The following is a 25,513-nucleotide window of genomic DNA, read 5'->3' as shown; positions in this document are numbered from 1 at the left end:
TTCATCAATTTACTTTTTAAACATACATTCCAAATTATAAAGTCAAAATGCAAAATAAAAAAATGTATTTCGAATTGCACAATATTTGACATATTTTTTATTTTTGTATTTTGGATTTTTTTATTTTTGTATTTTGAATTGTAAAATTCGAAATACAAACTTTTATATTTCAAATTATATAATCCATTATATAAAAACAAAAAAACATCATAATTTATACAATTCAAAATGTAAAATAAGAAAAAATATTTCATATTGTACAGTAAGAATGTAAAACTTGTATTTTGGATTTTGAGATGTATTTTTATTTTATATTTTAGATTGTATGATGCAAAATACAAATTTTACTTTTGAAATTTTAAACTACGGGTTAACATTACGAGGTTTTTTTTTTTTTTAAACCTAGGAATTGAGAGATGGGAAAAGGGGGCACACGCAGCGAAACAAAGAACAAGGGAGGGGAGGAGCCTAGTCTACAAACGAGAGAACTCATAAAAGGTTAGGAAGGCGAAGGAGGTTTTTTTTTTTTTCTTTTTCCTTTTTTATCACCCTTAAGGCATCGAAAAGCTTGATAGGTAATTTTTCTTGAACATTAACTTTATCTTTACTGTGAGCATTCTGTCAAAGTCGATACACTACCGCACCCATCGTTGGAAAGAAAAGGGATTTGATGAGATTTTACGGCTCTGTACAGTGGTCGTGCATTACTACATTTGCAGGGAAGAACAGATGGAATTAGGTGCTTAGTCATGTATACGAATGTTGCTAATGTTTTGATACAAGGGGTCTTGAGATGACTTTTATTGGTCTTTCGTTTCAAGCACTTAATATTCAATGGGTATAAGTATATTACACCTGTTATGATAAAGCTTATTATACATGAATGGGAAAAGGAATAACAATTTGTCTTTTATTATGAATGAGCTCATGTGATGCAGTCCGGTTTAGTTTTTTTATTCTCTCATACGTGTTTCACAACAACAACCCCCCGGGCTAGTATCGGTTTATTTTTATATTTTTATTGATTTGAATTTTTTGTTGTTAATGTAGTGGACAGTTGCTGTGCTTCACTTTTCTGCCATGTCAATTGATTCAGGTTTCACTGCATCTGAAAAATATGAAAGAGTAGGACCTGATTACTTTGGGTATTACTCTTCTGAAATTGCAAATCTATTGTCGCAAGACGACGATGCATTTCCTGTTTCTGACAAAATCCCCGAGTTACCTAAAAGTAAATATGAAGAGGGAAGAAAAAAGAGTTTAATCAATCAGGGTGATAATTCTGGTCCGTTATATAGTAATGGTGTTGGAGCTGGGCTTTCAGACTTTACAAAGGACAGATTAAAATCCCTTCTCAGACAGAGTGTCATTTCTCTTTCATCTGAAGTTGATGAGGTACATTAAGCATCTTGAACCTTCTTTTTATTACTCGTTGTTGGAGCTGTGATGACTCTTTCATAAGATTTTTAATTTATGATCCTTCATATGAGAATCACATGATATTGATCAATCAGCGATATAGCTCAATTTGCACCAACCTCAGCATGTAAGATTGGTAATTTGGTACGCAATTTGTAAAGGTCAATCGTCATCTAGGCTACCTATTCTCCTTCCCTCGATTCTCTTCACCTCGAAATCCCAAATGACTACATAATACCGATGAAGGATTTAATTTGGGAAATTCTAACTGTGAACATTTGATTATTTCTATTCAATTTAATCTTATGGCTTCCATTTCAAAATTTATGCATGTGGTTTATCTACTTCAATTAGTACGTGCTTTGCTATCTTGAGGAAATCTATGATATCTAGAAATGTTCTGACTATTGAAATGAAAAGCAGATGGTAGAGCCTGTTTTTGCGGCATATCATTTGCAATCCAGGATAAAATGTAAATCAGACTCCTTGAATTGTAGAGTGATTGCATCTGATGATTTAGTGCAAGGTCCTAGTAAAAGGATAAAGGTGTCCTCATCTTCATCTTCAGCCAGGTTACTTCCACAAACTTCTAATGTCAATCCCCAACGTAGTACCAAGGTATAATTTTTATCAAGGATTTGATTTGATATGGTCTTTTGTTTTCTTTACCCCTTTAAAATTTTAAAATCTTAGTTTGATAAATGTTTGTGCTTACCATTGATAGAGACTCCTCTTCATTTCCTTTGTGTTTTTCCAATAAGCCTAAAGTTTTTTAATAATAAAAAAGATGACCGATTTATTGAGAATTGACCACTAAGCTTCACCATTTAACCTATTTAGGTTGATACTTCTAAGGAAATGGATTAATGAACGTAGAAGATAAGGTGATGAATTCACCCATGTTTTTGATTGTGAACAATGCATGGGTTGGTGAGTCAATAACTTACACAAGTACCTTTATGAAATTCAATAGTAGTTGATGTGGCAACCATGGTTTTAAGTTGCAATTATGTTATGGTTTTATGCGGCCAAACCATAGTCGGATGTGATTGTGGGTTCATTAATTAGAAGCACAAATACAACCAATAGGATGCTTCTTGCATGGCAAAACCAAATGTAGAAAATTGCATTGTTTTCTAATATAGGTCTATTGCGTGAAAGATAAGATAGTTCTCGGAGAATGTGTGTGGATGCTAGGATATAAGAAGGATAAGTTTATTAAGGTGGTTACAATATTAATTGGAGAGAGGGGTTATATATATTAAGGTGGTTACAATATTAATTGTTAGAATGAGTATTAAATTTGGGTAGAAAGTAGTTATGTTGTGTTGGAAACTACTACTTATTGTACCACCTTCAACAAGATGGAAGGCATGTGCTTTTTGAGCAAGCTGAACAATGGATATGAACTTATTTTCAGCTTTGTGCCTTATTGTGGTAGTCTGTGGGACCCAAGTTATTGGGTACTCCTAGATCTCTTAAGACTTGCAACTCTTTTGGGAAAAAAAGGTTCAGAATATTCTTTCAAATGATATTCAACGCCTTTATGACTTTGCAAATAGGCTTGCCTCTCTTAAACAAATTGTTAGAGATAGGGAGAATGATAGAATATGGAAGGTTTATTATAGAAGGAACAATAAATGAAAGTGATAGACAACGATAGAAAGCAATAAACCCAAAAACAGAACAAACAATTATAAGTAGTATGTATAAACTGTATATTATTGAATATGTGAAATGAACAAGCAAGGCTCAACACGTCTAGAGTCTATTACTCCTTCAAAGAGACAACTCTCCTACCCTATTCCATAACAAATTCTTTGTACCTCTCTCCCTCTTCTACCCTCTCAAATATATGCCTTCCCACTAATTTCAAATATCCCTACGTCACTACCTCCTAACTAATTAATATTCTCTAGATCTGTTTTCTTCTAGAATAAACCTTCCAGACTTTGGGCCTTACACTAACACCCCCACTATCTTTTTCTTGTTGTATCAGCCCATCCTCAAGCCCATCCTCAAATGTTCTAACAGAAGGGCTGTGTTGGTGGGAAAGTTCTTTGCAATGGTTAAATGAAGCGGTGTGTTAGTAGGAGTATATAAAGGGGTGTGTTAGTGGGAAAGTGTTTTGGTACGGTTTCGGTGGGGGGTGGGTCTATATATTCAAACCAATCTTATTCTTTGGGGAGGCAGTTGTTTTTAACTTAGTTGTAAACGAATGTTAACTTGTGTGAAAAGAGTTAGTTTCCTTTGTATTCTTTTTTGGTTTTTTTTTTTCTAGCAATTAAGATAGAATGAACATCAAACAGAATATGGATGTGTTGGCTTTTGTTTTTCTCGACTCTCTTTTATTCTCTTTTCTAGTATCCTATCACAAACCGATCATGACATGGCGTTCTTTATGAGTGAAGCTCAATCTGCGGTTAAAGAATTGAAGATGTTCTTGGATGTTGGGCCACAGGATGAAATCAAGAGAAACTAGACCAATACTACATGGTGATGATTTTCTATGGTCTACATCTCGACTTTGATCATACCAGAGATCAACTAATAGGTCACAAAGTTTGTTCCATGGAAACCTTGACCACACGACTCCTTCCAATTCCAACACTTAAACGTTGTTAGAATATAATCAGCGGTTACAGATTTCTAGGAAATCAACTGTTACATTCTTCTTATATTCCACACAAAATCTTTACTCCATTCTTCTTCGTGTCTTTGGTTGTACATGCTTTGTCCATGACCTTACTCCAGGTAAAGATAAACTTTTTGTTAAGTCTCTCAAATGTATTTTCCTTGGTTACTCACGCCTTCAGAAGGGCTATCGTTGTTTTTGTCCTCAACTTCAATGCTGTATAGTTTTAGTTGATGTCACCTTTTTCGAGACTACTCCCTTCTACCCTTCCACTATATTAGATGTCGATCTTACAATAGAATCTTTAGAAGTCTCGCTTGTTCCGGCTCAGGTAGTTGCTTCTCCTCCACGTCCTTTGCTTCAATACCATAGACACCAACTCCAATTGTGACTCATTCTACTAATCCTTAAGCATCATCTCTTGCTCCAACCGCCCCTTCATCCATGTCTCCTGCACCTAAACTTCCTATTGCAATACGAAAAGGTACTCGTTCCTCTGGTAATCGTAACCCTCTCTATGCTTTTAGCATTAATTATGATTGTTTGTCTCTATCCTATTTCTCCGTTGTTTCTTCTTTGGATTCTGTATCTATTCCTAAGACTATAGATGAAGCCATGACTGATCCCGGTTGGTGTCAGGCAATGGTAGAGGAGATGGCAGCCTTACATTCTAATGACACTTGGGAACTTGTTCCTTTAACTCCTGGCAAGAAAACTGTTGGTTGTCGTTGGGTTTATATAGTGAAAATTGGACCTGATGGTCATATTGACCGGTTAAAAGCTCACTTGGTCACCAAAAGATACAAACAAATTTTGGATCTAGATTATGGGGACACCTTTTCCCCCGTGGCCAAAATAACTTATGTTCGTCTCTTTCTGGCTATAGTTGATATTCATCATTGGCCTCTTCACCAGCTAGATATTAAAAATGCATTCTTACATGGTGAATTACAAGAAGTTTGTATGGATCAATCCCCTGATTTTCTTGCTTCTGGCGATTCTCGTCTTAGGCATTGAAGTTGCTCAATCTGCTTTTGGAATTGTTATTAATCAATGTAAATATGCCCTAGACATTCTTACTGAAACTGCTATGCTTGATTGTCGTCCTTGTGATACTCCTATGGATCCTAATTTCAAGCTTCTTCCGGGTTAGAGGGAGCCATTGAAAGACCCGAAAAGATATTGTCGCCTGGTAGGCAGACTCAATTATCTCACCATTACCAGACCCGACCTCACTTTTGCGGTTAGTGTAGTAAGCCAATTTCTAAATGCTCCTTGTGATAGCCATTGGGATGCTGTAACACGTATTCTTCCATACATAAAAAATGCTCCAGGACAAGGATTATTGTACGAAGACAAAGGCAGTACCAAGATCACTTGTTTCTTTAATGCGGATTGGGCAGGATCACCATCAGATAGAAGATTCACTTCTGGGTATTGTGTTCTTATCGGAGGAAACCTTATCTTATGGAGAAGCAAGAAGCAAAATATAGTTGTCAGATGTAGTGCATAAGCATAATATCATGCCATGGCAGCAACTACTTGTGAGCTTACATGACTCAAACAACTACTACTACAACTAAAAATAGGGGACATCCATGAAACAAAGCTTATATGTGACAATCAAGCTGCACTTCACATTGCATCAAACCCGGTCTGCCATGAAAGAACCAAACACATTGAAATTGATTGTCACTTCATTAGAGAAATGTGCTCTTAGGAGAAATCACTAATTTTGTCGACTCTAGCAATTAGTTGGCTGAGGTATTCACCAAATCCCTTAGAGGCCCTCAAGTTGAGTACATTTGTAACAAGCTTGGTGCATATGACATATATGCTCCAGCTTGAGGGGGAGTGTTAGAAATTAATCAGTGGTTACAAATGTCTAGGAAATCAACTGTTACATAATCTCGTAAATCAGGGTGATTGATTCCATATTATTATGTGTCTTTATTGTAATTGATTATATTCAATAATATAAATACATATTGTGTGGTCTACATTATACACACAATACATTCAGAACATATACAATTCTATAAGTGTAAAGATGTTCATAAACTTGTGGAACCTTTTATTGTTTCCACATGTGGAAGAGGAGGAAGCAATGCTAGAGGAGGATGTGGTGGTCGGGGACGCCCTCAATGTACGTATTGTAAGAGAATGGGCCACGTTCAAAAAAATTGCTTCTCCTTGCACAACTTTCCTAACAAAAATACCAATGTCTCTAAAGCTGAAGTTGCTGACTCCAAATTCTTTTATGAAGAATACTAAGAGTGTCTAATGCTGAAGTCTAATAATTTGGCACAACCATTTGCAAATCCTAGATCATCAGCAACTTGCATCTCATAATCCTTGGAGAGTCGAAGTCCATGGATAATTGACTCAAGTGCTTTTGATCACATTTCCGGTAATACCTCTTTTTTTCTTATTCCCTTGTTTTCCAAAAATCCCTCATTTCATAACCTTAGCCAATGGCTCTAAAGTTTCTTTAAAAGGAGTTGGTCAAGTTTCCTTTTCTCCTTAGTTAAATCTAAAATCTGTCAGTTTTGTTATTACTTGCCCTTTCAATCTAATTTCATTAAGCTAATTAACTAAGTTTTTAAATTGTTCAATAACTTTTGATGCCAATTCCTTTGTTATACAAAAGTATGGTACGGGATGACTAATTAGAGAAGGACATAAATCTAGAGGTTTATACTATTTTTGATCTAGTCCACATATGTCCTGTTTTTTATCTCCAAATCCTAAACTCTTAGATGATCGGTTGGGTCATCCCCATTTGTCAAAATCAAAAAAATGGTCCCTTAGCTTAGTTTTTAGGCTTTAGAATGTGAGTCATGTCAACTAGGCAAACATGTTAGATCTTTTCCTAAAAGGTCTAAATCAAGATGTAATTCTAGTTTTTCTCTTATTCATTTTGATATTTTGGGACAAAGTCATGTCTCATCTTTTGATTTTAAATATTTTGTCACGTTCATTGATGATGTATTTAGGTTTGTCTTATGAAAGAACACTATAAACATTTGTCTATCTTTACATACTTTTCGAATGAAATAAAAAATCAATTTGGTTAAGTAATTAAGATTTTAAGAAGTGACAATGCCAATGAGTACTTTTCCTCTAACTTCTCTACAATTTTAAGTTCATATGGCATATTACATTAATCTACTTGTCCTCACACATCATAGCAAAATGGTATTGCAGAAAGAAAAGATAGACACTTGGTTGAGATTGTTCATACCCTATTTCTTAGTGTCAATATATCGGTCCATCGTTGGAGTGATGTTATCCTAACTGCTTGTTTTCTAGGGTGCCATCCTTTCTCTCAATAACAAGGTTCCTTATTCCATTCTTTTTCCAAATGATCCTCTTCATGTTTCTCATTGTGTATGTTTTGTTTAGGATTTGTCTATAGGGTTAGATAAACTTTCTGTCCGTGCTGTCAAATCTACCTTCTTGGGCCATTCTCGACTTCAAAAAAGGTATTGATGTTACTCTCTTGAAATTAAGAAATACTAGATGTCCGCTAGTGTATTTGGATGTGTATGTTTTGTTCATTATTTGTCTCAAGGGTTAGATAAACTTTGATAAACTTTCTGTTCGTGCTGTCAAATCTATCTTCATAGGCCATTTTTGGCTTCAAAAAGTCCGCTAGTGTCCCTTTTTTTGAACAGACTCCTTACTTCTCTTTGACTATTCAAGATGTTCATTCCATTCAAAAATGTCCTTCCTATACCATTAGTTGAGTCCACTTTCCAAGTGCTTTTGCCACTCCCAATCTTGGTGAAAATCCTCTTGAACCACCATAATTTTCTCTTAACCTACCAATGCAAGACCCAAATGACTAGTCCAGTTCCCTAAATGAATCCTATACATCAAGTTCTTCTTTATCGTCTTTCAATAACACGACTCGTAGTGAGGATGATTTTGGTCGACCCATTGCACTTTAAAAAGGTACTCATTCTTCTCGAAATGCACATCTTATTTATAATTTTCTTAGTTATCATAGGTTGCCATAGTTTGCCTAACAATGTAACTCAGTGATTGAGATTTATGCTTGGATTTCTTGAAACAAGCCAAGCACAGAGTTCCACATATGAAGCTCTTTAACCCTCTCACAAAAACTTGTCCATTTGTTTTTGGCTTACAACACCACTACCACACACACATCAATGAAACACCCTCGCTAAACGCCTCAACCATGAAACTTGACAACTTAATGCATAGAACAACATCTACTACTCACAAACCCCTATTGTCTAACCAATGTTAATGCACATATCATCTACTCTATGCACTTTGCACCTTTCGTCTAACACAACAATAACACCCTCGTCTACCCTTAACAAAACACGACCTTGTCCATGCCAGTGGAAGTACACATATCATCGACTATGTATATTTGTACTCAACGTCTACCATGAGCTCATCTACTCTACTCTCTGCTCTTCCCATGGTGATATATAACCATTTCTCCTAGGCATGCCTCTCCTTCTACACTTAGTATTTTCGTCCTTGAAAGTGTAACTACTTAGGAAAACAATTAAGAGTACACCCTTATTGCATCTTCTTCTAGTTCTCACTTGCAATCCTTTATCCCTTCATTCCTTAACGCCTTTCACATATACTAAACTACTTCGTCTAATAATCTACCCCATGACTATCCTATCTCCCACAGATACTTCCTTTCTTCTTGTACATTGTTTAATTGTTGCAGCTTTCTTCTAACTCTTTGATGTTCTACTTTTTCCCTCTAAAGGCTTCACCACATGGTGATGAAGGATTGAGTTGGTTCATTTTATATTTTTGGAATATGGTGATGAGTTATTTAAGAAAACCTAGAAAAGATCTCCACTGGACATTAAGATAGCAAGTTATCTATATGTGAAGGTTCACTTCTAAAGGTTCTAGAGAAAGATAGAGATGAATTGATTCAAGATTCAAATGGAAAACAACACATATAAACCGAATAGAAGTAAAAGGAAAGAACAATAAAATTGAAGATATAGAAGATGGTAATGGAGATGAAGCACGCCACTCTTAGAGGGGCCATATGGCTAGCCAACACCAGAGATGAGTGATTGGTGTCGCCACTTGCATAGCAAGATAAGGCTAGTGATATCTCCACTCCATGGAGGAAGCTCATGGTTTTGTGGTTGCACAACAAGTGTATAATACTGAAATTTATCAACCCTTTTACATGTTCAAGAGCACCTAAGCTCCACATCATCCATGCTATCCAATAGTGTTGCACCACCTATCCATGCTTCCTTAAGCTTAATTAAACTACAAAAACAACTAAACATAGATTAGCATGTTGACTTAAGTTAAGTCAACTTTGGTCAAACCTACTCAAAGGTCAATAAGTCAACTAAAGTAGGACTCATGCTATGTTTCATCTACCAGTTTTCCAACAATTCATGCATTTTTTTTTGAATTTCCTACGCCTCTTCGGGACTAGCCCTATAGGCTGGCCTATTTGGCAAAGATGAACCTTGTATAAAATCAATTTGGGCCTTTATGCTTCTTAGGGGTGGAAGCCCTTTTGGAGGCTTTTGAAAAACATCTTTGAATTCATCTAAGACTAAAGACAAGTCTTGAGGACATATAGAGTGAGGCTTTTGGAAGGAGGGGGAGGACTCACTAGGATAAGCTATAAGGACTTGTTTTTGGGCAAACATTACTTTTTTTATCCCTTTGAGGGAGATCATGCTCTTCTTGGCCTCTTTGCCATTCCCTTGCACCTTCCTTTGCGCCTTCTCCTCCTTTCTTTTCTTTAGCATTTGCATTTGATCCTCATTGACTTCCTTGGGAGAAAGAGGTAAAAGTGTAATCTTCTTGCCTTGGAAGCTGAAAGAAAATTTGTTGGCATGGCCATCATGAAAAACCTTTTTATCAAATTGCCATGACCTACCTAGTAGAATATGAGTTACTTCCATAGACACTAAGTCACACAAAACCTCATCTTTGTAATTCCTAATGGAGAAGTTGATGATGACTTGCTTGTCAACCTTGATATCTCCTTTCTCACTAAGCCAAGATAGCTTATAAGGCTTGGCATGAGGGATGGTTTTCAAGCCAAGCTTGTCCACAACCCTTGTGCTAGCCACATTTACACAACTTCCACTATCAATTATGAGGGAGCAAATTTTGTTGTTGATTAGGCACCTTGAGTGAAAAATGTTTTCCCTTTGAGATTCTAGTTCCTTTGGGACTTGGCCCAACATGCACCTAACCATCAATAAACCTCCTTCATTAGGTTTGATTCATCATCATTTAAAGAGGAGGAAGAAGTGTGTGAGGAAGTGCTTTTGGGGATGAGGGGAAAGAATGTTCACTTTCAACCTCTCCTTTAGGATTCAAGATCATGTTCCTTTTTGTTGGCAATTTGAAGCAACGTGACCATACCCCAAACATTTAAAACTTTTGATGGAATTAGAACCTTGAGAAGAGTTTGGATTATCACGGGGAACTCTAGTCGAATTAGTCCTAGGTGGGTGGTCCTGGAGATTTTTGGAGGGTGTTCTTTCATCTTTTCTTTTTTTACCTTTCCAAGTTTTTGAGTAGTATTTATTACAAGAAGTATTCCTCTTGGCCTTTTGTTTCTTTTTCAATTGGCTTTCAACTTTTAAGGCCAAGTGCAAAATTTTATCAAGTGTGGAATACTAATATAACTCTACTACATCTTGAATTTCTCTTTTAAGACTATTCACAAACCTAGCTACCTTTTCTTCTTCACTTTCAAATTGGAGTCCTACTTTTAGAAGCTTGAACTCCATTAGCTTATAATATTCATCCACACACATAGACTCTTGTTAAAGTCTTTGGAGCTTCAAAAGAGTCTTCCTCCTATAGTAGCGATAAATTTAGCGTGCATTAAATGTTTAATGTCCCTCTAAGAAGCCGCAAGTGTCTCTTGGTTAATATTGTTCATACACATTTGATGTCACCAAGTCATGGCGTAATCCTCAAATTCTAGCACTACTAAATCTACTTGTTCTGGGCCACTAACTACATGAATGTTGAATATTTGATCTAGTTTTTCTCCCATTCAATGTAGAGGTTGGGGTCATTCTCTTCTTTGAACTTGGGTATCTTGATGGGACGTGGTTATCTTTGTGGGAGAGAGTTGTGCCTTCTTCCTCCATCAAACCCTTGCCTCCTTCTCCTTTCACCATCATAATCTCACTTTGCCCTCTATCCGCTCTTAATTGGTCAAACGTTTCCCTCTTACCAATCTCCATTCCTCGGAGGATGTGAGCAAGGGTAGTTTGATCATGTTGTTGTGCCATCGGGGTAACTATTACAGGGGAGTATGGTGGAATCGACTCCTCCTCTTCCTCTTCCACAATTGGATCCAAGTTCATCTTCTCCTACACAAAACTCAACAAAAAACCAAGACAAAAATAGGCAATTAGTGGTGAAAGTGCAGCAAAACCCGAGACCAAAATGTGTTAAAAAAAATCACCCAAGTGTTTAGATCACACTCCCAAAGTAACAAGGTAAGGACAACACTCAAGGTCCACCAAAGGAGTGAAGAAAAAACCTCAAAAACTTTTCAAAACCTTTCAAATGCATGTCAAGTGGCTCGGCCACAACACCCAAAGAGTTTCGAGAAAGGAAAACTACTAAGACAAAACAAAGAACACCTAGTGACAAGCAAGTAAAGCACAAAAATAAGGAAAGATAAACTCTAAAGAGAGAAAATATGTGACAAAACTTTTAATAAGACTAACACAAGAAAAGCACAGTATAAAGACTCTATGGAAAATACTTGAACATGCATAACCTAGTCTCAAGTCATGCATACACCAAGAAAGATAATTACCAGGTTAAAGAATGGAACTAATTTGCCAATATCACCCAACACTCAAATATGAAAACTAGTAGCATAACACCTAGTGATTTTTGCAAATTTGGTTCAGCAAGGAGCAATATTGCTCTTGGCCAAATGGTAAAAAGTGCAGAAAAAATTTTATTCTTTCAAAACTAGTTTCACAAGATGATGGGAAAGTGTTTTTAGGTGGCTTGGACATTTAGTTCCTCAAAGTTTATGGCAAAATCATTTCCATGGAGCATACATCCACCAAGATATATAGTTCATGCAATTTTCAAATACTTTAGGAAACAATAACAAGAAAACTTCAAGTAGGCATATGACAAAGGACTAAAAACAAGGCCAAACACATTTAAAGACACTTTTTAACATGTGAGACAAAATTTTGGCATGGTAACACCAAAGATAGCTCTCGGCCAAACACAAAAGAGGCACCAAATATTTCATGTTCTCACTTCACCAAGGGACATACATCAATAATATGGGATTCTAGATACTTAAACCTCTTGTGAAGTGGAAAAATTTGTGCACACCACTTGAAACACCAAGAAAGCCGAGAGGTCCACCAAGCACAAAATACAAGAAAACAATGGTTAGCACATAAAAAGCTCCATATTCAAAATAACCTAGGCTCTAGATACCAAATGATGAAGGATTGAGTTGGTTTATTTTATATTTTTGGAATATGGTGATGAGTTATTTAAGAAAACCTAGAGAAGATCCCCATTGGACATTAAGATAGCAAGCTATTTAGATGTGAAGGTTCACTTCTAAAAGTTCTAGAGAAAGATAGAGATGAATTGATTCAAGATTCAAATGGAAACAACACATATAAACCAAATAGAAGTAAAAGGAAAGAACAATAAAATGGAAGATATAAAAGATGGTAATGCAGATGAAGCATGTCACTCTTAGAGGGTCCATAAGGCTAACTAACTCTAGAGATGAGTGATTGATGCCGCCACTTGCATAGCAAGATAAGGCTAAGTGAAATCTCCACTCCATGGAGGAAGCTCACGGTTTTGTGGTTGAACAACAAGTGTATAATACTCAAATTTATGAATAACCCTAATTCTAGAAGCATCTTCTAAAGTAGCACAAACTTGAATGGTGGTGGGAAACCCTAAAGGGATTTTGGGCAAAGCTCACCGTGTGAGACAAGGTGCCTTCTAGTAATGCTAAAAGGAGCTTTAAGACAAAGGAGACAAAATATACAAGCTCCTTTTGCTTTATGCTCTATGCTTTTTGCTTTCTTCTCTCCTCCACCTAAGCTCCACATCATCCATGCTCTCCAATAGTGTTGCACCACCTATCCATGCTTCCCTAAGCTTAATTAACCTACAAAAACAACTAAACATGGATTAGCATGTTGGCTTAAGTCAAGTCAACACTAGTTTACAAGTAAAACCTAGTTAAAGGTCAACAATCAACTAAGGTTGGTCAACTAAGTCAACTTTAGGAACATCACAACAATGAAATACAAAAGAAGATAATGATGAAGGACTAGATGTCTCCCCTCTAGACATGCTCCTTGTGACTCTTATGGGGAGAACTCTTCCATGGCACATTGTGTGGTCAAGCCTTCATCACTGAGCCATTTCTCTCTTTGTTACAGATCATGAAAAGGAATCCCTCAAATCCTTATACATCTTAATCATGCTTGTGTGCTTCCAAAAACGATTCTTGAATTTTGTTTCTACTCAAACACTTGTCACTAAATTGGCCGGCCTCGATTGTTACTTCAACATCATCATTTCCTTCATCTTTTCTTTCCTCAAATTGCGTTCTCCCTACATGATCATACACTCATCAAATTTTTTATAACATTTGTGAATCCGAAACTACACTCCATTTAACTTAATCCATCATTTTTTAATTCTTAGTAAGGGTCATTTGTTCTTAATTTATAAACTCGTTCATCTACACAGTCTTCGCACACACACCTCTAACCTATATTCTTCTCCTTTATCATCAACGGTGGCCATCTCAAAGACACATTTAATTCCATAATTTGCTTTTCTATTTAGCATTTTTACTCTACTAAATCAATTGAAGTCTTCCATGTAACACTATTGACCTTGGCCTCCATTCCAGGCACGAAGTCAATAAAGAACTTTTAGATTTAGAAATATTGGTTGTCTTGTGAGGAAAGGAAAGCCATCTAATGAGTTACAATTCTCTTAAGTGTGACCCATTCTTTTACAATATGTGCATTGTGGACAACCTATACCACCGTGCCCTTGTCTAGTGCCATGACTTCCTCTTCCATGAGAAGAAACCATGGCAGAAGACTCTTTATGTTATCAAGTTCAATTTTATTAAAAACTCAGTCATGGTGGCGTTATGGTATAAATCAGTGGCAGTTTTGCAACTTGCTGCCCCAACAAGGCCATGGCACTCACTTTTTGGATAATGACTGGTGGGCGTGAAATGGTTATGGCAGAAAAGGTGGGGTAGGGTTGTGGAGAAGAAATAGGGAAAGAAACCCTACTCATGAGGGGCAGCGACACAAGGAGGAGAAACCCTACTCATGAGGAGCAACGACACCACTGGTCGTCACCACTCATTCACAGTTGCTCGCATCGTGGCCAATTGCCGCATAATAATAATAATAGTAATAATTTTCTTACTATTATTTGAATTTGTAAACATAATATCATTACTTTTGGATTACAAATATGTTTTTGTATTGTTTTAAAATGTATATATTATCTTTCTCTTGATTGAAATTTCCTCCTTAACCTGTTATGATTTTTGTTATAATTTTATAAAGGATTTTTGGTGTATTCGATATTTTACATTATTCGATATCAATACCTCTATTCAAGTTTTCCATACATGGGACTTCTTGACGAGTTAGAATTTGATCTCTAACATGATCAAATTCTAGATTCGTTGCTTAAAGAGTCATTACCACATAAGTGTATGGAAGTGTGACCACTGGGGTTGGATTGCACTTCTTGAAGGTGCCTCATACTTAGGTGTTGGAAGACGGAACTCCAGTGGACGATTACAGACGCTGATGGATGACAGATTATTTGGACAAAGACAATGAGAATTACTTTGATATAGACTAGTTGAGCGGGATTGACAGGCTCTGATACATACTTGAGAAAAATATAGTGGAGTTAGAGTGAATTGATGGGAGTATATATTCCTCTCTTTTAGGGTTTCATATTTATAATAGCTTGGGATACATCAGATATGGTGAATAGAAGAGAATTCTGGAGGACATTTTTAGGAACTAGGTCCAGCACAAAGCACACAACATATAATAATGAATTCTATTAAAGATTATTTATTCTAACATATCCATTTCTTTTTGAATATTTAGATTAGTGATGATGTTCAATTCCTACTTGAGAATGATAGTGCGGAGGTTGCGGAGATGGTGAAGAGACATTCCAGTGAACTCTCTAAAACAGTAATTTTTCTCGAACTTCTGTGTTTCCAAAGTTGCTATTATCATCATCATCTTTAAGTTGTGTTTGGTATTTTTGCATTCCTAGAAATCACGTTTCTTACTAAAAATGTGTTTGGGGAATCATATTACCTAGGAATTATATATTCTGTGAATTATGTTTATTGGGAATGCGATAAATATGTTCGACATACTTACAAAAAAAATCCCTTTCCTGAGATCTTGGATTTCTACTCTTTCACGAGGAAGTTTTAGTGAGAAGATTAATTTAAAAAAAAAATTCCAACTAGTGCTGGATTCTTGTAAAAAAAATTTAAAATTATCACACCAAAAATAGGAAGGTAACATACTTTAACCGAAGATTTATGGGAAATATAAAAGAATCCATTTTCCAATCACCGCCTGTATGTTTGTATAATTATCAAAATCATAGTAACTATGATACAGAAGCATTTGTTGTACATTATATAATATGTTTATCTAACTGGTGTTTAATGTTTACTCTTAGCTAGGGTATATGGAAGAAAAACTTGAGTTCCTTCTGGATACTATAATGCTCAAGTGCAGGTATTTTGTAATTACTGTTATACGGATATTTATAGGAATAGTAACTGCTTGTTGCATACTTATTGGTTTATGTATTTTGATATACAGATTTAGATCAAATGGCACGAATATAACAAGACAACAGATTTTAGGCCATTGGTGGATTTTATTTCATCTCTGTTTAGCAAATATATTGCTTTATTCCTTTATAATGTCTTTGTTATGACAAGATATTATTCTGTTTATTGTATTGATTCCTTTTTCTCAATATAAATAAAGTATTCGTACTGTCTCATAAATATAGTTTAAATCAGTATTTCTCTCTTCCTTGGATTTTAACATAGTATCCAGAGGCTTTTTCAAAGTCGTGTTGGCTTGATAGTCTCACTGTCTCCGGAGGTGTTACTTTATTTTTTCTTTGCAAACTTTTCTCCCAGGTTCGCTTTCCAGTGCCGCCTCTGGTAAGTTTTCAGCTGACATTCCAGTGACCACCGTTTTCTCTAATGAACACAGGGTTTGAAATGCACCACCCATCCACGTGCCTTGACACGCGACTTTTCTTCCACAGCAGCCACATGTCTAATTGGCACAACAATGCTCACCAACCTTCGCCCACAAAGAGGGTTATTTATATTAAGAAATAACATAACACAAGACTTTTTTTTTTTTTATTTTTTTTTTTATTTTTTTTTATATTAAGCAATAGCCATATCCTTGCATTGATTTAACTCTTTCACACCCCAGCCAACTAATTAGTATCCAAACTGTATTAACTAACTCCCCGTTTGACTGAAACTCCGTATCAAGCGACTCAATTTTGTGGGGCTAAAGAGAGTTTTTCCCTCTTCTGATATTTTTTGTCCAAAGAATATTCTTCAAATTGGTTGTGGGCTTCCTCTTCATCTAATACTATATATTAGACTCGTCTTCATCTTTCAGAATTCTCTCCCCCTGAAGTAGGAACTGACAAAGATTCACTTGGTTTCGTGAAAAGTGACACCCGTAGAGACCAATGTTAGACTACTTCGAAAATTATAAAACTTGCACCTCTTATACACATTTGTTTGCCCTAAGATCGAACTTACATGGTGATGACTATAAGAATGAGCAATGCAATATACACAAATCTTCATGACATGGTGAACTTGACATGGGCAGGGGTTGCTCCCACGTTTATACATGATCTTGACCATGGCAGTTGTTGATATCTCTTAACATTTTCCATGCTAATGAATCTATAGAAACATGGTTTACGACAGATTGAGTCACACTCTGATGGGATTGCTAATACTTTGTCATATTCACAATTCTAGAGTTAAATTATCGAGTTTGAATTACTTGATGAAAAATGCCCCCCAAAAAAAATACAAAATTTATATTTCTGGTCATTTGTTTTTCATTTTTATTGTACTCAATCTTTTTGTTTTGTTTTCATTACAAAATCAGACATGATTTGGTGGTTCAAGGGACCTCTAAAACCTTCTGCCTACTCTGTTATCCTTTTCTCCTTTGATGTTTAGTTTGCATCAGACATTCTTACACAACCATATTTTCACTCCTATATACAGGTCCATGACCCTTGCTGAGAAACAACAGCTACAGAGTTTAATTCAGAAGCTACCAGCAAGAAATCTTGTTCGTGTAGTGGAGTTACTTCGTCGAAATAGGCCAGCAGAAGAACAAAGTTGTGACGAAGTAATTGTTGATCTCGAAACAGAGGTAGTACTCTAATTGGGTGTATATAATGTAAAATTTATTATTATTCTCTTATCTGCATACTATGTTTTATGATTACAGACTTAATCAGCATTATAAGATGTTCAACCTGTTGATTTGCTGCAGGATAATGCTTCACTGTGGAGACTGTATTACTATGTTGAAGCTGTTGACAAAGCCAAAAGTCTTTCTTGTAGCCTAGTCGACTAGTTTTGTAAATGCTTTTGAAAGCCTTAGCCTTATTGGTAGTTCCTCATAACTCATTCTGATCTCGTAATTCCAGAGTATACAGATTTTTAAACTCTTGTCTCAGTTTCGGCATAGGGATACTTTAGTCTATTACTGGGACATAATGAAATTTATAGGATTTAGTGTTTTTTCCCTGACTTGACGTGTCTAAGGATCGTCCCAGATTGTTATAGCAAAAGATGAACTGTTTCTTCTTGAACCAACCTTTTTCTTCCTGCACCCCCATAAAATCCATAAACCCTAAATTACTCTTCACTAAAATTATAATAAAAAGGTAAAAATTACCTCTGCACCACAATCCAAAAAGGTAAAAATTACCTCTTTACCTTCTAGAATATATTAAAAAACAAATTACGAACTATGCAATCTGGACGGCTGGAATACACACATTAGAGAAGATCTTTTTGATCCGGAAAAATTTTTTGGATTATGAATTTTGAAATGTAATTTTTTTAGATACGGTTTAGACTGTAATTCAGAATGCTTTTCAAAAAATCTTTTCCGGATTGGTGAATCCAGAACTTTGTTTTCTATGATGATCTTTTTAATTCGGAAGTGTTTTATAATCCGAAACCATTGGCCATTAACAGTGGAGGCTCTCCTCATAGCGTTTCCTCCATCACTCACTTAATGTGTGAGGTGGATTTTATTAAAAAGGATTGGAGCAAGGGGAATTTATTTTGAGGGTGGAAGAGCGAAGATAGATGTGTCGAGATATAGATGAAGGTGTGGAATTTATTTTAAGGGTGGAAGAGTGGAGATGAAAATGAAGGTGTTGAATATATTTTGAGGGTGGAAGAATGGAGATGGAGATGAAGGTGTTAAAATTTATTTTTAGGGTGGAAGGGTGGAGATGAAGATGAAGGTACGAAATTTATTTAGAGTGGGAGAGTGGAGATGCCCCGGAGGTGAGGGGGATGAACATTAAAGAGGTGCAAAAATATTTTAAATTTTTATCATAATTATAATTTTAATGAGAGTGATTTAGGATTTATGAATATTATGAGGGTGCAGGAAGGAAAAAAGGGTGGTACACGAGGAAACATTCCAAAAGGTGATGCGAGATATCCTAGACAAGAATGATAATTTTTGACCGGATATGTAAAAATGGGTTGAAACTCGCGAGTCAATTTGGCTTACCACGGGTTGGGTTGAAATTTATTCACAAATTTCAGTACGGGTTGATTTTTGACCCGACTCATCTATAACTTGGCTCATGCAGGTTGAACCCATGGTGAGCCGGGTTGGTTTACCAACCCACAAATAAAGGGTCACAAATATTTTTTATTGAGTTGAGCTTTGCATTTGATCATGTTAGATTGTTTTTTCTAACCAACACATAGATAATTTGTATTTTTGTGATTTTGGTTTGTATTTGGATTATATTAAAGTTTATTTAGATTTTAATTAGAATTATAATTTAGTTTTAACTGAAAAAACAATTGTATTTTTTTTAATTAAGTGAACCTGTGAGTCAACCCGTTTAGCCCACCAACTTGTGGTGGGCCGAACCAGGTTCAAATTTTTTGGCTCGCTATCCGAATATAACCAAGTTCTTTATGTTTTCTAATTTCCATTTGCTCTCTCCTTTAATTCTTAATGCTATCCGAATTTAAAAATAATCTATATCATAACAAAATGAAATTATTATAAGAGTTCAAGAAAAAGGAGATTAAGAGGAGTTTATAAATTACTTCAAAGGCTATGGAAGAAGAAAATTCACAAAATGTTAGAAAAACTATTACAATTTTTTTTTTTATATTTCTTGTAACATTTTTGTAAATAAGAATGTTGAAAATATACTTTCTTTCTTGAGAGTAAAAATTCTTAGTTTCAACACAAGGTTAATTCTACGAAGTAAAAAAATAGTTTTTTCATACTTTATGTATTTGTTCTTAATAGGCCCAAATATATCCTAAAAAGATTTCACCAAAAGTATTTTTGAACACTTTATCTTTAATTTGAGATATTCTCCTTCAACTACCAAGTTGTACAATATGTATCTGGTGAAGGTGCCTCCAACATTCAAGTGGAAGTGGTTTTTGTAGAGACACTTTGACACCCAAGTTAGGTATGTGTGTAAAATAAATGCCAAAATAAATACATAATAATTATTTCGCGAATAATGATATTTATAACAGTTTCATGAGCCTTTACTTGGTTGGGCTTAAGTCATCTAGGCTTTTACTTGTCTTAAGTTGTTTAAGGTTTTGCTAATTCGTCATAGACCTTAATCTTCTTTTTAATTATGCTCGATCCTCTTTAGTGCCTTCAACTAGGGTTATGGTCTGATACTGCTCTAGCTAAGATATCCTTATCGATATGGTTCCATAGTCATTGTGGTCGAAGTATCTTTGTTGACAAAGTGATATCCTAGGTTGTTCGAGAAGGTCTCGGTCACATATGGTACATTAGCCCCTAGACTCGATGTGCTCTATGTGAGAGTCTTATTTTGCAAAGAAAACTTATATTCTTTGGTTGCCTTGTCCTTCTTCCGCTCGCATAAGTATAGGTATAGTAAAACCCCAGTCTCTTGAAGTGTAATGACGATAACACTTGAGGGACAGGTCTAAGGTGTGTCAGGAAGGATCTTTACACGAGAAGAGCAATAACTAGGCGTTGCAACCATCAAATATGAAAAGATTTAATGATTGAGAATGAAGTAGTGCCATATGAAGGGGCACACTAGTGGCTATTAAAAGGGGTTTCATTTGAACATTTTGGGCTTATCTGCGTTAGTGAGAAATAGGGTGTTTCTATCGACAATGTTGCATTGTTGAGAAAGCATTTATGCATTTAAGGGTGTTTCTCATTTAGGTATTTCTTCATCTAGCACTTTCGATATGTCGTCTAGCAATGTTGAGAAGGCCTTTAGGCATGAGGAAAGGGCGAGATCTTTAGTGAGTGAGTCATGTTCCAGTGGAGATGCTGCTAAGGAGAACCGAGATAATTTCGCAATTGAGTGGGTTGAGCATAATATGCCTTTGAGAGAAGGGTATGAGTGTGTAGATCATGGGGTGAAATGGTCTTCTACTACTTAATCTTTCTATGGCAGCATATATATGCTAGATGGTCGTGTTGAGGACGACATCATTTTGGTCCAAAGGGCTTATGCTATTGACAATGTGTCATGGATGAGGGGGTTCTCCAAGTCATTTTTTCTACATGTACGTGACTTTATTCTTCGAGTTGCATGTCCACCTCCCTTTTGACGAACTCACCATGTGAGTTTTGCACATTTTTATCATGGCTCCTACCTAACTACATCCTAATAATTAGGATGCCTTGCATGCCTTTTGTGTCATAAGCATGGCCCTAAAGAAGAAACCTTCACCCAAGTTTTTCTTTATTATTATAGTACACGACCTCATGACTTGGTTAGCTGGTTATCCTTAAAATGGCAGGCTACATCTTGTTTGTTCACCCTCTACTCATTATCCTTCAAAAACTTCAAAACGGGATTTTTTTTAGGATCATAGTGAATCCTATCGGGTGTCAATATTTTTATTCTGATGATAAGCCAAAATTTCCCTTGTATTGGACTTAAGATCCTATCAGGTATCAAAAGTAGCCAAAGGGTATGATTACCGACGAGGATAGAAGAATCCTAAGAATCCTTGATGAACTTCCCCATGGTCTTCCCATTACAAGGAAAATTGTTAAAGTCCCTGTGTAAATGCTTCATCTGACTGACATGTTTGGCATGTTTCCTTTATTTGTAGGCTAAGACTGGTATTTGTCTAATTTGAATACTTTTTGGTATTTTCAGAGATCATGGCGCATATGGAGGCTAAGTTGGGTAAGAAGAATATTTTCAAGGAACTTCGATGCAAAGTAGTAGCTGAAAGTAAGAAGAGTGATGGAAGTGGGCTTTCTGCCATTGTCGAGATTAAACTCATCGTCGATCTCCATCTACCTCCTATGCGGGCTAGTAAAGGGGAGAGAAAGAAGCCTTCAACTCAGGAGGCTTACACTAAGAACTTTGGTTTACCAATGAAGGGATGGGGTGGCCTTGTGGGCACTCAACTTGACCTTTGTAACAGTATAAAGATATTTTTGGCCGAGGATGATGCACAATTGATTAGAGAGAGCACCCATCAAGCATTGATAGATGATTCTGTTGAGCTTCACAACTACACAATAATTTATGGTTGCTAGGTTGTGAGCCTCTTAATTAAGTTAGTGGCTAGTGAGGAGAAGGCAAAGATGGTTGTTGAGATGATCAAATTGAAAAGGCATGTGGAAGGCTTTGCGACTAACAAGGAAAAGTGGGAGAAAGAAAGGCGTGAGCTGGGATCTACTTTGAAGTCTTGGAAGAACTCCTGCTTTGAACTTGAAGAGAAGGAAAGGAAAGTGATAACGCTGTCGTTGACGCGATCAAATTAATACTACTTATCTAGAACAACTTCAGTATTGTTAAGATAGTAGTCAACAGAATAGAAAGGGTAAAGTAATCCAAAGTCGTCTCCCAACGAACACGGAATTGATTTTTAACAAATTAGTTCTTATAAAATTATACAAGAGTTAGTCAAATAAAATTATAAAAAAATATAGGGGATTAAGATAAACAAAGATAGAAATAAAATTTAAAAGATAAAGAGAAATAAAAATAATAGTAAAGAAAATAGATTGATTCCATTGCTTTTTCAAAATAGATTCATCATCGGTTATCTAAAGATTATTGCTCAATTAATTATTGTTGTAGATTTGCAAATTAATCAATGTAAAGTCTCAATTAATTTGTTGGCGTTCTCACTTTTAACCAAAGTACAGTCTCAATTAAAAGTGAGAACTTTTAGATTATCCATAGTAAATTCAATCAAAGTACAGTCTCAATCAAATTTTACTATGCCTAATCATGTCTATTCTTTAATCTCTTCACCAAATAAAAAGCTTAATTAATCAAAGTAAAGTCTCGATTAATTTTCATTAGAGTAAATACCTTTAACCAAAGTAAAGTCTCAATTATTGGTAAAAACTCATTTAATCACATGAAAGTTTCTAAATAAAATCAAAGTAAAGTCTCAATTAAATTTAAAAACCCTTGAACTCATGATCAACATGCATATAGATTTAAAATCATTACTTTTTACGAGATTCAAAGATAAAAGACATAGATGAATTAAAACCTCAACAATAATAAAAAGAACAAAGAAATTAATTCATTCTAACCTCAAAATCCATAATGAAATTACAATGGAATCAACCCAAGAAGTTTAGCAATCCATGGAATACAAAAGAAGAATAAAGAGAAGAAAAGAGAGAGAAAGGAAACGAAATTAGGCACCCCTAAGGGTTCCAAAACTCCGAAGTCCCCAGCTTATTTTCTACTTCTCCCTTGGTCTCTTTATATAGGAATTGGACTGGGCTTTTCTGTTGCTAAAATCTCTCAAATATCTTTTGAAATAAAGATAAATATAAATATTTAAAAATACTTGGAGAGATATAGACTATTTGACAAATATAATTGGTTGATAATATCAATATCTAATATAATTAAATTAATTAATTACTTAAAGATATATAATAAATTATCACCAATTAATATTTGTATTAATTTTCCAAATCAACCCTTTGCAATCTCCTTAAATTATCTTCTAAATAATCCAATATCTTCAAGATATATTTGTTTGTTGTGGAACTAAAAAGATTCAAGAAGATCTTGTCATATTTAAAAAGATTTGGTAGTTATTATCTTTTAATATTTTATGATATAATTAAATAAGATAATTATTTAAAAATATCAAATAAAATATCTAAAGATATATTTTCCCAAATTATCTTCTATCATAAAGATAAAGAAAATCGCAAGGTCCAATTTTTCTTTCCTCTCTTCTTGGTTTAGCCAAACTTCTTCACTTTTTCAAGCTTTTCTTGCCGTATTCATGTAATGTTTGGCCTGAATTTTTGTGCTTTTGATAATTTCTTATTCTTTGATTTATCTTTAAGGTGTCATGAAGCTTTAATCAATTTATTTCCACACCTCTAAATGAGCTTAAAACTTAACTTCAGCTGCATCAACAAACGTTAAAATATCCAAAAATAATTTATGCAGCTAAAAATCACTTTTTAAGACATTTTTATCACACAAGCTCAAACAACCTAATTATCAAAATTATCAATTAAATCACTCTTTAGGCACATAAATTCAATTAAATACCCAGAATTAAACATTAAATGAGGGCAAAAATACGTACTCATCATACCCACACACTTATCTTTTTGCACTCCTGGGCAAAATCAAACAATTTCAAAACTTAATCTGAGGTATTTTATTTCACATCAACATTGGATCAAAGGAATGAACATCACTGGAGACAAATCAATACTCTAGAGATCAAATTATCATGTATATACAAACAGAAATGTTCTATTTTTCACACATAAGTTAATCTTTTGAATTCACAAGACAATCAATTATGAAAGAAAGCACTCAAGTTAAATGTGTATTTTCTCACCAAAATTCTCTCAAGTGTTTTGGCTTGTGTTTTCACTCAAAATACTCATGTAAGTAAACTCTCATAATACTTAACAAGACTCTAATATTCACAAACTTTCAGAAAATATGCATTCAAAGATCATGAGGACTTTTCACAGGTTATAATGGGGCTAAGGCAAAGGTAGGAAAAATTTTAAGATTTTTGGGTTTTTGAAATTAAAATATAGAAAGAATAATGGAGCATAATTTCAAAAACAACTCTTTTTCGTTTATTGCTTTGTTGCTCTCTCTTTTTTTTAGAAAGCAATTATTTCAACACTTTTTCATCAACAATTTTTCCTTTTGCCATTTTTATTAATTTGTGGGTGAGGTACTCACCCACACACTTTATTCCTCAACCATTCCTGAACATAATCCATTAGCTCCTTCTTTCTTCCTAAGGTAGAATATGGTCTTTTTCTTTTAAAGGTTATGCAATAGGCTTAAAACAAGAAAAAGAGGTTTAAAGCTCAAAGGGGCTACCAATGGATTAATATCAAGGTGGGCTTATTTGGCCAAGTAGCTAAAAACAAGAAATGCCTCAGTCATATCAAATCATGCATATTCACCTAAGATGCAAAACAAAAGACTCAAGCTAAACATTTGAGTATAAACAAACATGAGCAAGTCACTCAAGAAAAAAATAGGAATGACATATGGTGGTCCATCCTTTGCATTAAGGCTCAAGACTCACAAGGTCAAATTCTTTCACAAAAGATTTAATCAAGAAATTCTCAAATCAACTCATTTAGCAAATCATAGAAACAATCCACTCATATCAACATGACTTTTATATTTCAAGAATTATGATCATCCCAATTAGTGAATCAAATCCCAAAATCCAATGTCAATATATTTTATTGAAAGCAGGGAAATATTTTTGTGGATTTCTTATGAGACATATTGTTTAAAAGTTTCACTTAGTAAAAAGTTAATACTTTCACAATTTTCTCAAAAAGAAATCACAATTTTTTTTTCTTTTTAAATGAAAAAAAAAAATCCTACCTACAATTTGTCTCCCCCACACTTATTTCAAAAAAAATGTCCTTGATGGACTTATTTTGGGGAGGAAACGAAAAAATTTGTGACTTTTGGCTCAATCTGGCCATATGTCAAAATTTATTTTCTTTAATTTTACAAAGTACAAATCAGCTTGTACCATTTTTTTAATTTTTACATTTTTATTTTTAAAAACAAAAACACATATTT

At 34.9% G+C, this 25,513-nt stretch overlaps 1 protein-coding gene across 7 annotated transcripts; it reads left to right on the top strand.

Annotated features, from left to right (window-relative positions):
• Positions 1-384: 384 nt before the first annotated feature.
• On the top strand, positions 385-18,025 carry LOC114186008 (bromodomain testis-specific protein). 7 transcript variants are annotated; one of them, XR_014993307.1, is made up of 7 exons: positions 385-498; positions 1,097-1,395; positions 1,843-2,037; positions 15,229-15,318; positions 15,824-15,882; positions 15,970-17,580; positions 17,704-18,025. XR_014993307.1 is itself a non-coding variant. In XM_028074008.2 (7 exons), the coding sequence occupies exons 1-7, from the start codon at positions 417-419 to the stop codon at positions 17,785-17,787; spliced, it is 960 nt and encodes a 319-aa protein (XP_027929809.1). In that variant the 5' UTR covers positions 385-416; the 3' UTR covers positions 17,788-18,025. The 7 variants fall into 7 exon arrangements, 6 of the variants coding, with proteins under 6 accessions (XP_027929809.1, XP_085526583.1, XP_027929817.1 ...); XM_028074008.2 differs by having other exon boundaries at positions 17,430-17,580; XM_028074016.2 differs by having other exon boundaries at positions 406-498; positions 1,051-1,395; positions 17,430-17,580.
• Positions 18,026-25,513: the final 7,488 nt, after the last annotated feature.

Source organism: Vigna unguiculata, chromosome 1 (genome assembly GCF_037176805.1).
Source record: "Vigna unguiculata cultivar grain cowpea cultivar isolate G323 ecotype 2 chromosome 1, ASM3717680v1, whole genome shotgun sequence".
Taxonomy (NCBI): Eukaryota; Viridiplantae; Streptophyta; class Magnoliopsida; order Fabales; family Fabaceae; genus Vigna; species Vigna unguiculata.
The sequence above is the reverse complement of the archived record's forward strand: the minus strand, read 5'-3'. Positions and strand labels throughout refer to the sequence as shown.